This window comes from Salmo salar, chromosome 20, assembly GCF_965601325.2.
Source record: "Salmo salar chromosome 20, fSalSal1, whole genome shotgun sequence".
Classification (NCBI taxonomy): Eukaryota; Metazoa; Chordata; class Actinopteri; order Salmoniformes; family Salmonidae; genus Salmo; species Salmo salar.
The window spans coordinates 36,779,182-36,791,532 of record NC_138310.1 but is presented as its reverse complement, the minus strand read 5'-3'; the positions used below and the strand labels follow the sequence as shown (position 1 = coordinate 36,791,532).

The window sequence follows — 12,351 nt, the reverse complement described above, 5'->3', positions numbered from 1 at the left end:
TACATGGAATTAAATAGAATCAATAATGAATTATAGGACCTGTTTGGGTCAGACGTCCGATTCTGTATTGGCTATTATTTATTCAATTCATATCACAAATAATATGTTTTATCATCAAGCAGCAAATCAGTAAAATAGTGAAGCAGTAGTGAAGCAGTTCACATCAAAGTTGTGTTGTGTAACGTCTCCCTGCACTTCAAACTGCCACGCCCCCTCACAGAGACACAACAGACACTAGAGGGCAGAAGAAGACTAGCATAGAATTCCACAGGATAATCTGTTCTCTCTACCGAGACTGCAAAATCATACCTTATTTATTTTAATTGATCAAATAAATTCCATGTGACCACACCACACATGTAAATGGGTTTCCTCTGGTTTGCAGCCAATGTATGTATAGTATAGTATATATGCTGAGTATACAAAACATTAAGAACACCTGCTCTTTCCATGACAGACTGACCAGGTAAATCCAGGTGAAAGCTATGATCCCTTATTGATGTCACTTGTTAAATCCACTTCAATCAGTGTAGATGAAGGGGAGGAGAGAGGTTAAAGAAGGATTTTCCAGCCTTGAGACAATTGAGACATGGATTCTTTATGTGTGCCATTCAGATGGTGAATGGGCAAGACAAAATATTTAAGTGCCTTTGTACAGGGTATGGTAGTAGGTGCCAGGCACACCAGTTTGTGTTGAGAACTACTGGGTTATTCATGCTCAACAGTTTCCCGTATTTATCAAGAATGGTCCACCACCCAAAGGACATTCAGCCAACTTGACACAACTGTGGGAAGCATTGGAGTCGACATGGGCCAGCACCCCAATGAAATGCTTTCGACACCATGTGGAGTCCATGCACAAACAAATTGAAGCTGTTCTAAGGGCAAAAGGGGGTGCAACTCAGTATTAGGAAGGTGTTCCTAATGTTTTGTACACTCAGTGTATAGTATAGTTATATCTGTATGTACAGTATTGCTATATACAGCATAGATATAAACTACATGGCCAAATTAGTGGATTCGGCTATTTCAGCCACACCGGTTGCTGACAGGTGTATAACATCGAGCACACCGCCATGCAATCTTCATAGACAAACATTGGCAGGAGAATGGCTTAACTGAAGAGCTCAGTGACTTTCAACGTGGCACAGTCATAGGATGTCACTTTTCCAACAAGTCAGTTCGTCAAATTTCTTCCCTTCTAGAGCATCCCGGTCAACTGTAAGTGCTGTTATTGTGAAGTGGAAACGTCTAGGAGCAACAAGGGCTCAGCCACGAAGTGGTAGGCCACACGAACTCACAGAACTGGCCCGCTGAGTGCGGAAGCGCGTTGTGCTTAAAAATCGTCTGTCATCGGTTGCAACATTCACTACTGAGTTCCAAACTGCCTCTGGAAGCAATGTCAACACCATAACTGTTCATTGGGAGCTTCATGAGATGGGTTTCCATGACAGAGGAGCAGCACATTAGACTAAGATCACCATGCGCAATGCCAAGCGTTGGCTGGAGTGGTGTAAAGCTCACCGCCATTGAACTCTGGAGCAGTGGAAACACGTTCTCTGGAGTGATGAATCAAGCATCACCATTTGGCAGTCTGACTGACAAATCTGGGTTTGGCAGATGCCAGGAGAACACTACCTGCACAAATGCATAGTGCCAACTGTAAAGTTCAGTGGAGGAGGAATAATGGTCTGGGGCTGTTTTTCAATATTCGGGCTAGGCCCCTTAGTTCCAGTGAAGGGAAATCTTAATGCTACAGCATACAAGTACATTCTGTGCTTCCAACTTTGTGGCAACAGTTTGGGGAGGGCCCTTTCCTGTTTCAGCATGACAATGCCCGGTATGGTAGAACTTGACTGGCCTGCACAGAGCCCTGACCTCAACACCATCGAACACCTTTGGGATGAATTGCAACGCTGACTGTGAGCCAGATCTAATCGCCCAACATCAGTGCCCGACCTCACTAAAGTCCCCGCTGCAATGTTCCAACATCTGGTGGAAAGACTTCCCAGAAGAGTGGAGGCTGTTATAGCAGTAACGGGGGGACCAACTCCATATTAATGCTTATGATTTTGGAATGAGATGTTCGACGAGCAGGTGTCCACATACTTTTGGCCATGTAGTGTAGCTGTATCTATAGTATAGGTATATATTTATTTATTTTATTTAACCTTTATTTAACTAGGCAAGTCAGTTAAGAACTAATTCTTATTTACAATGATGGCCTACACCGGCCAAATATGGACGACGTTGGGCCAATTGTACGCCACCCTATGGGACACCCAATCACGGCTGGTTGTGATACAGCATGGATTCGAACCAGGGTGTCTGTAATGACGCCTCTAGCACTGCGATGTAGTGCCTTAGACCCCAGTGCCATTCGGGAGCACCATAGATATAGATATATATTATAGATATAGCATAGATATACAGTATATGCCTGTACAGTATAGGTATGTATGTCTGTAGGTACTCACCTCCCTGAGCAGGAACATAGGTGACATGGTAGCTGTCCACTCGAGCTCTGGGGATTGTCCAGTGTACAATAGCAGAGGTATCAGTGACATCAGAGAAATGGATGCCCTTGGGTGTGCCTAGCCCTGGCATAGGAGAACATACGGATACAGAGGACAACAAACAAACAGAACACAGGTAGATAGTTAGCAATTTAGGGGGCAGGTTTGTAAGTGAAGAGCAATGAAAACCACAAAGTGTCTCAGAGTAGGAGATTATTTTTGCCTTTTAGATAATAATCAATTAGATCATATGGACAGATCCTAAATCAGCACTTCTACTCTGAGATGCTTTAAGGAAATGGCTCCAGATCATAGGACATCACATAGTGCCCCATTACATCGCTAAATAAAAGATTACTGGTTCCAAATAAATGACAAAAAAAGGAAAACACCCCTAAAGCACAACTAAAGATTCCTAAAGATCCCATTCCTAAAATCGTCCATAGAATTTTTTTTTAATGCCTTAATTACCCAGAAAATACACATTATTGTGTTATTTTAGTGTGTCAGATACACCATTGACAACCACCAATTAAAGTAGAGAAAGAGAAACAGACACAGACAAAGAAGCCAAGGCTCCCAGAGCCTGTCGTCAGCGCTGGGCCACAGCATCTTCCTTGACAGACACGACACAGGGAGATTAACTTGCCCCCATTACAGACACACAAAAGTGAAACGCATCAGGGCCGTCAGACCCGAGAGTGAAGCCATACCCCCAGAGAAGGCAGGGGACGGCCATAGAGAGAGAGAGAGACACCCATTCAGACACTCAACACACAGACAGACAATTTCCCTTTACGGTCTAAAGACAATTAGACAAACCCCATTGGGGCTGGACAGTCAAAGACAACATTGGAGACAACTTGACAGATAGAGACAAAAAAACTGAGCAAGTGAAGAGTTGAATAAATCTCCTGAGCAGTTCTCTGGATCCCCATGAATGGGAGGCCATCAGAGGCTGAATGTAGTGTTTACACTGACAGACAGACAGACAGACAGACAGACAGACAGACAGACAGACAGACAGACAGAGTGTGTTGGTTCACATATACTGGAGCTGGCTTTAGAGGAGAGGGTTGCTGGATGATTCCACTGGAACCACTCAGGAGAGCTGACAGACGAGACAATGACAGGAGAGTGAACACTGAACAGACATGATGAGAAAAAACACCGAGGCCCATCACACACAGTTTTGGAACAAGGCACACAAGGCAGCCCAAGCTGGTTTAAATAAAACATTCATGACAACCCAAAGACTCCATTAAAAAGGCTTAATAACTTCCATTTGCAAAGATAATTATAATTCTACCAGATTGCTGCCTTGAACAAATATTATGACACAATGTTAACAGGTTAGTAAACAAAAACGACTGCAACGATAAGGAAATTAGATGATTGTATAAACATTGACCCATTTTGACCATCTTTTCATGCTGTTATTGTAAGACTGCAAACTGACAACATGGAGAAAGAGAAAATATAGTTTACAATATTGAAAGATGCTGAACACATTCCTAGCATCATCTATCCAGCAGCCCTACACCATTGCTGGTGTGATGTCATACCATGTACCTGTTTTTGCCACCCTGGAGATAGAGTCTGAGCGCCGTCCAGAAATTACCCCATACAGCTCAATTTCGTACTCTGTGTCGTCAATTAGCTCAGTAAGCACGGTTGTTCTCTCCTCGCCGGGCACGACCACCTCTTGCGGAGAAGCGAGGTCGTCGCTAGTATCATTGATCACAATGACAAAACTATCAAAGAGGTCCTCTTCAGCCAACCAGGCCACTTTACAGCTGTCTGGGGTGATGTCGGAGACCAAGAGATGCTCCACGATGGGTTCAGCTTCTGAGTGAGAAGGGAAGACATGTCGTTTCCATCCTCTTTAGGCCTCAAGAGTACTTTAGGAAGTGCTTATGCAGATTACAGAAGATCATTTACAGTTATTCCATATTGTATTTACTATAGACAGTCACATGATCATGAAAGCAGAAATGTATGAAAGTGGGTATACTTATTTGAAATAGATGTAGTTCTGTCCTTGTGATGTACTTGTCTATTGGTGTTCTTTATTATGTCATGTTTTATGTTTTGTGTGCACCCCAGGAAGAGTAGCTGCTACTTTAGCAGTAGGTCATTTGGATCCTAATAAAATATCAAATATTAGTTATGGATCCATATCAATCCAGGGATCCATATGAGTCAAACGAGAAGAGTAGGTTTGCAAGATGCAAAGAATGAAAAGTTGTTATTTACCTGAAGATGTTGACCGCGTGTTTCACCAGTATTCATTATGTAAGTTATAAATGTTTATACCACTTTTGTACCTATCACAGCCACTGTGGTGAGCATGAAGGGAAAGATATGTATTTTATTGGTGCAGGTAGGTATGTTGTTATTCACCAGCTAGTGTGATCAAATTCAACCCTCAGTTTATTGATGCTGTGACTGCAAAATAACGTGCATGGGATTTGCACATCAACTCCATAATACACTGAAACGAAGGTCATCTATCAGAAGAAAAGGAACATAAGAGACAGTCAGTCAGGGTTTGACTAGAGTTTTAAGAGTCCAGGTGACTACGTCATTGCAGATGGGTCTGTGCTTACAAAGAGTTGCAAAAAACAAGTGTAAACTAGTCGTTACCAGTAGCTAATAATGCCTGATGAAAAGGAGAGGAGTGGAGCCAACAGGAGTCTACAGCTGCTAGAGTCCACAGCTGTTAGAGTATACAGCTGTTAGTCTACATCTGTTAGAGTCTACATCTGTTAGAGTCTACATCTACTAAAGTCTACAGCTGCTAGAGTCTACATCTGTTAGAGTCTACATCTGTTAGAGTATACAGCTGTTAGTCTACATCTGTTAGAGTCTACATCTGCTAGAGTCTACATCTGTTAGAGTCTACATCTACTAAAGTCTACAGCTGCTAGAGTCTACAGCTATTAGTCTACAGCTGTTAGAGTCTACATTGGTTAGTCTACATCTGTTAGAGTCTACATCTGTTAGAGTATACAGCTGTTAGTCTACATCTGTTAGTCTACATCTGCTAGAGTCTACAGCTGTTAGAGTAAACAGCTGTTAGTCTACATCTGTTAGAGTCTACATCTGCCAGAGTCTACAGCTGCTAGAGTCTACATCTGCTTGTCTACAGCTGCTAAAGTCTACAGCTGCTAAAGTCTACAGCTGCTAGAGTCTACATCTGCTAGAGTCTACAGCTGCTAAAGTCTACAGCTGCTAGAGTCTACAGCTGCTAAAGTCTACAGCTGCTAGAGACAGGTGCTAAAGTCTACAGCTGCTAGAGTCTACAGCTGCTAGAGTCTACAGCTGCTAAAGTCTACAGCTGCTAGAGTCTACAGCTGCTAAAGTCTACAGCTGCTAGAGTCTACAGCTGCTAAAGTCTACAGCTGCTAGAGACAGCTGCTAAAGTCTACAGCTGCTAGAGACAGCTGCTAAAGTCTACAGCTGTTAGAGTCTACAGCTGCTAGAGTCTACAGCTGCTAGAGTCTACAGCTACTAGTCTACAGCTGTTAGAGTCTACATTGGTTAGTCTACATCTGTTAGAGTCTACATCTGTTAGAGTCTACATCTGCTAAAGTCTACATCTGCTAGAGTCTACAACTGCTAAAGTCTACAGCTGCTAGAGTCTACAGCTGCTAAAGTCTACAGCTGCTAGAATCTACAGCTGCTAAAGTCTACAGCTGCTAGAGTCTACAGCTGCTAGAGTCTACAGCTGCTAAAGTCTACAGCTGCTAAAGTCTACAGCTGCTAGAGTCTACAGCTGCTAGAGTCTACAGCTGCTAAAGTCTACAGCTGCTAGAGTCTACAGCTGCTAGAGTCTACAGCTGCTAGAGTCTACAGCTGCTAGAGTCTACAGCTGCTAGTCTACAGCTTCTAAAGTCTACAGCTGCTAGAGTCTACATCTGTTAGAGTCTTCATCTACTAAAGTCTACAGCTGCTAGAGTCTACAGCTGCTAGAGTCTACAGCTGCTAGAGTCTACAGCTTCTAAAGTCTACAGCTGCTAGTCTACAGCTTCTAAAGTCTACAGCTGCTAGAGTCTACATCTGTTAGAGTCTTCATCTACTAAAGTCTACAGCTGCTAGAGTCTACAGCTGCTAGAGTCTACATCTGCTAGTCTACAGCTGCTAAAGTCTACAGCTGCTAGAGTCTACAGCTGCTAGAGTCTACAGCTGCTAAAGTCTACAGCTGCTAGAGACAGGTGCTAAAGTCTACAGCTGCTAGAGTCTACAGCTGCTAGAGTCTACAGCTGCTAAAGTCTACAGCTGCTAGAGTCTACAGCTGCTAAAGTCTACAGCTGCTAGAGTCTACAGCTGCTAAAGTCTACAGCTGCTAGAGACAGCTGCTAAAGTCTACAGCTGCTAGAGACAGCTGCTAAAGTCTACAGCTGTTAGAGTCTACAGCTGCTAGAGTCTACAGCTGCTAGAGTCTACAGCTACTAGTCTACAGCTGTTAGAGTCTACATTGGTTAGTCTACATCTGTTAGAGTCTACATCTGTTAGAGTCTACATCTGCTAAAGTCTACATCTGCTAGAGTCTACAACTGCTAAAGTCTACAGCTGCTAGAGTCTACAGCTGCTAAAGTCTACAGCTGCTAGAATCTACAGCTGCTAAAGTCTACAGCTGCTAGAGTCTACAGCTGCTAGAGTCTACAGCTGCTAAAGTCTACAGCTGCTAGAGTCTACAGCTGCTAGAGTCTACAGCTGCTAAAGTCTACAGCTGCTAGAGTCTACAGCTGCTAGAGTCTACAGCTGCTAGAGTCTACAGCTGCTAGAGTCTACAGCTGCTAGTCTACAGCTTCTAAAGTCTACAGCTGCTAGAGTCTACATCTGTTAGAGTCTTCATCTACTAAAGTCTACAGCTGCTAGAGTCTACAGCTGCTAGAGTCTACAGCTGCTAGAGTCTACAGCTTCTAAAGTCTACAGCTGCTAGTCTACAGCTTCTAAAGTCTACAGCTGCTAGAGTCTACATCTGTTAGAGTCTTCATCTACTAAAGTCTACAGCTGCTAGAGTCTACAGCTGCTAGAGTCTACATCTGCTAGTCTACAGCTGCTAAAGTCTACAGCTGCTAGAGTCTACAGCTGCTAAAGTCTACAGCTGCTAGAGTCTACAGCTGCTAAAGTCTACAGCTGCTAGAGACAGCTGCTAAAGTCTACAGCTGTTAGAGTCTACAGCTGCTAGAGTCTACAGCTGCTAGAGTCTACAGCTACTAGTCTACAGCTGTTAGAGTCTACATTGGTTAGTCTACATCTGTTAGAGTCTACATCTGTTAGAGTCTACATCTGCTAAAGTCTACATCTGCTAGAGTCTACAACTGCTAAAGTCTACAGCTGCTAGAGTCTACAGCTGCTAAAGTCTACAGCTGCTAGAATCTACAGCTGCTAAAGTCTACAGCTGCTAGAGTCTACAGCTGCTAGAGTCTACAGCTGCTAAAGTCTACAGCTGCTAAAGTCTACAGCTGCTAGAGTCTACAGCTGCTAGAGTCTACAGCTGCTAAAGTCTACAGCTGCTAGAGTCTACAGCTGCTAGAGTCTACAGCTGCTAGAGTCTACAGCTGCTAGAGTCTACAGCTGCTAGTCTACAGCTTCTAAAGTCTACAGCTGCTAGAGTCTACATCTGTTAGAGTCTTCATCTACTAAAGTCTACAGCTGCTAGAGTCTACAGCTGCTAGAGTCTACAGCTGCTAGAGTCTACAGCTTCTAAAGTCTACAGCTGCTAGTCTACAGCTTCTAAAGTCTACAGCTGCTAGAGTCTACATCTGTTAGAGTCTTCATCTACTAAAGTCTACAGCTGCTAGAGTCTACAGCTGCTAGAGTCTACATCTGCTAGTCTACAGCTGCTAAAGTCTACAGCTGCTAAAGTCTACAGCTGCTAGAGACAGCTGCTAAAGTCTACAGCTGCTAGAGTCTACAGCTGCTAGAGTCTACAGCTGCTAAAGTCTACAGCTGCTAAAGTCTACAGCTGCTAGAGACAGCTGCTAAAGTCTACAGCTGCTAGAGTCTACAGCTGCTAAAGTCTACAGCTGCTAGAGTCTACAGCTGCTAAAGTCTACAGCTGCTAGTCTACAGCTGCTAGAGACAGCTGCTAGAGTCTACAGCTGCTAGAGTCTACAGCTGCTAAAGTCTACAGCTGCTAAAGTCTACAGCTGCTAAAGTCTACAGCTGCTAAAGTCTACAGCTGCTAGAGACAGCTGCTAAAGTCTACAGCTGCTAAAGTCTACAGCTGCTAGAGTCTACAGCTGCTAAAGTCTACAGCTGCTAAAGTCTACAGCTGCTAAAGTCTACAGCTGCTAGAGTCTACAGCTGCTAAAGTCTACAGCTGTTAGAGTCTACAGCTGTAGTAGCCAGAGAGAGAGGATGTGCTAGCAGACTGGCCATCTGCACCATACAGACAGCAGTTTATTACAACTAAAGCTGCTTCCTGGAGATTCAGAGCTACAGATGGATGGAAGATGGGCCAGGGTGGTTCTAAAGTATTTCTGGTGTAGCTCTGTTCAAGAGATGGACAGTCAGACATACCGTGGACTGACTGTGCCGCCTCAGTGCTGCCTGACTAGATACAGGGACATAAGTCATTAGAACACAACACCAAACATTAAGTGCCTGAGCCAGTGTGAACCCAGAGGATTGGGCTGACGTGAAATGAGGGAACTGCACAAGGCAGTTGTTGTGAGAAGAAGTGGTGGAAAATGAAAACCAGAGCACAAAAATCCCGGGTAGCTGTCACTCTTCGTTAGGAGTGGAGCAGGGCTTCTTTAGCTGGGCAGCCAGTCAGTCAAGGAAGCAGGGAGGGAGAGAGTGTGATAGAGGCCCTGGTAAAAAAGTAGTGCACTATATATGGGAATAGGGTGCCATTTGGGATGCAACCCAGAAGTGCAAACATGTGCAGCAGCCCCAGCATTCCCTGGCACCCCAACACCAGGCTCCAGCAGTCCCTGGCATCCCAACACCAGGCTCCAGGACACAGCGTCAATGTGAGCCTGAGATTGAGGAGCAGAGAGGGTGTGGGAGAGGAGCAGAGTGGTCTGGGAGAGGAGTAGAGTGGTCTGGGAGAGGAGCAGAGTGGTCTGGGAGAGGAGAAGAGCGGGTGTGGTAGCAGAGAGGTCTGGGAGCGGAGCGGAGCAGAATGAGAGTCTAGGGAGAGAGGTGAACAAAGCCCTCACAGATTAGAAAAAAAATATTCTCAGGGACTTGAAGAAACCATTGACTCTCTCCATCCATTTGCCGAATCGTCATTATGTTGGAACAGCTGAACTATAGTGTGCTTTGAGTGATACAATGATACAATACATATATTGTTTATACCATGAGGATAACATGAAAAACGTGAAGAACTCTTTTAAATGAGCTTTGAAGAGATTGCTTCAAATAAATCCCTTTTATTCACTGGGAAAGTTACCAAATTAGTAGATGAGGGAGAAGTAATTTGAGGCAGGTTTTCAGCAGGTGACAGAAGACCTCAAAAGAATAAAGCTATGTGTGTGATGTGTGTGCAGCCTAGCCTCTGTATGTGTGTTTAGGGGAGAATGGGAGGTACCAGGGGGCTGGCTGGTCTGAATGACAGCAGAAGTATGCAGAGGCCAGGTTCGTCTAGGTACTCTATGCTGTCAAAAACAGATAGCTTGGCCAGGTCACCTAAATCCTAACTGACATCCACCTCGAATCTGAAATGAAAATGTTTTACTGAAACATTGACAACACTTCATATCGATACTTATTATTACTTGTCACTGCTTAATCCTTTTGTACATTCTCATAGCACATGCCAAAGTCCTCAATGGTTTTAACAGCAAACAAAGTAAGTAGTCTTGACATGAGTAGTCTTGTTCACGCTCCGTTCAACGTTGTAATTCACAGAATGTGAATCGTTGATAATGACTACTATTGGTTGGATGGGCGAATGAATCAATGCACCTGTTGGGTTTATACTGTCAGTCAGTCAGTCAGTCAGTCAGTCAGTCAGTCAGTCAGTCAGTCAGTCAGTCAGTCAGTCAGTCAGTCCCCAGGGTACAGATCACAACACGTGGGTCGGCTGACAGGTCAGAAATTCTCCAGAAATGTTCTCTCATGGTACGTCCTGACAGGCACATACTGTACTGTAGTCTGCTTAGGGTGGCTCAAAGGTGGATCCCCTGCAGGCCAGGTCAGGCCTCATGTCAACTGAATGGGTTTTGTCTGGGTGGATCCACTGCAGGCCAGGTCAGGCCTCATGTCAACTGAATGGGTTTTGTCTGGGTGGATCCACTGCAGGCCAGGCCTCATGTCAACTGAATGGGTTTTGTCTGGGTGGATCCCCTGCAGGCCAGGTCAGGCCTCATGTCAACTGAATGGGTTTTGTCTGGGTGGATCCCCTGCAGGCCAGGTCAGGCCTCATGTCAACTGAATGGGTTTTGTCTGGGTGGGGTGGTTCTATACTGTGGACGGTTGGTTTCGAAAATATATTTTACAGTCACTGCATCAAAGTGAGGGAAACCCACAGAATGGGTGATGTGGTGTTGCTAGATGATGATGGTTGAGGCATTTGAATGGCAAGAGGTTAAAACAGGCTGAGGGTTTTGTATAGTGGAAATGACTAATGAGCAAAGAACTTCCGCAGTGGCTGGACTGGTAACTTATCACCATTAGACAGTTAACTTATTGTAAGAAGAGATCAGAGGTAAAGTGATGTTGGTGTGAAAACAGATAAGTAAAGTTCTATTGGTATACAAATGGATAATAGGGTGTACACTACAGTATAAAGAGACAAGATGATACCCATGGATTGAATCAAGCCTCTTCCAAGACGAGGGAGAGAAAGATTGTGATGTTAATTCAAATGTTTAGTCAGACAGAAATAGGATTTACTAAGTGAGTGGTGATACCTGTGATGGTGTCTGCATAGACAGGCCCTAACAGGGCCCCCTTGTACAGCCCATACAGGCTGACATTGTACCAGGTGGCGGGAGAGAGGCCTACGATGCCCAGGCTCTGGGCCGCATCTTGCAGGGTGTGGTTCTGCCAATCTACCCCTGCCTCTGCGTCTGTCACCTCAACCACAAAGCCATCAAAGTCTCCCTCCTCAGTGACCCAGGACACCAGGAAGCTGTCCCACGACACATCTGACACTGTCAGTTTGCCCAGCACAGGCTTCTCCTCCTCTGGATGACGATAAACATGACAACAAACAACATCAAGACAACGTTAGGCTAACCACTCAATGTCAAACATAGATATAGATAGGCTGTGACCCGATTCTCCACCCTTTTTCATGAAGTGTGCACTTCCACCATTTGAAAATGGTGAAAACTCCCTCTAGCCAATGCTTACACCAATCCTATGCTTATAAAATCCACGACGGGGAGTGTACAAATCTACACCTTTGGAGAAGGGTGGAGAATTGGGACAAGGAAAATACAGTACACATAAGAAAGCTGAGGGCTTGGATTGTGAAAAAGGCTGGTTATTGAAGACATAGCCTACAGATATTTCACTGACAACATTTCACTCAAATGACATGGCACACAATAAACAAGTATTGACCTCAAAGAAGAGATTCGTTTTTTGTAGACCCCAAGAAAGTTGTCTTCAATCCACAAAGACATTGTTAATTCAAGACTCCATAAAACCAAAAAAGACAACATGATCTTTGCTGGAAAAGATAGTTGAACCTGATAACCCAATCTCATTTCTATTTCAATCATTTATTCCCACATACAGATGTAGGATCTTAATTTGACCAGTTTCTCACAGCACAAAAATAATCGAGCACAACAGGTAATGTGTGGATTTAAATTAATGGACATTTTTGTTGATATATTTTTAGCTTGGGCAAATCAAGTCT

At 44.2% G+C, this 12,351-nt stretch overlaps 1 protein-coding gene across 2 annotated transcripts in view; it reads right to left on the bottom strand.

Moving 5' to 3' along the window:
• LOC106580533 (tenascin) overlaps positions 1–12,351 on the bottom strand; it is a 72,950-nt gene that overhangs the window by 7,280 nt on the left and 53,319 nt on the right. Inside the window, exons 11-13 of one of the 2 annotated variants that reach the window (XM_014161717.3) lie at positions 11,393–11,668; positions 4,089–4,361; positions 2,478–2,600 (exon numbers count right to left, since the gene is read on the bottom strand). In XM_014161717.3, the coding sequence (XP_014017192.3) occupies positions 2,478–2,600; positions 4,089–4,361; positions 11,393–11,668 (672 nt within the window). Of the gene's footprint in view, positions 1–2,477; positions 2,601–4,088; positions 4,365–11,392; positions 11,669–12,351 lie in introns of both variants that reach the window. The other variant, XM_014161716.3, reaches the window with a different exon arrangement.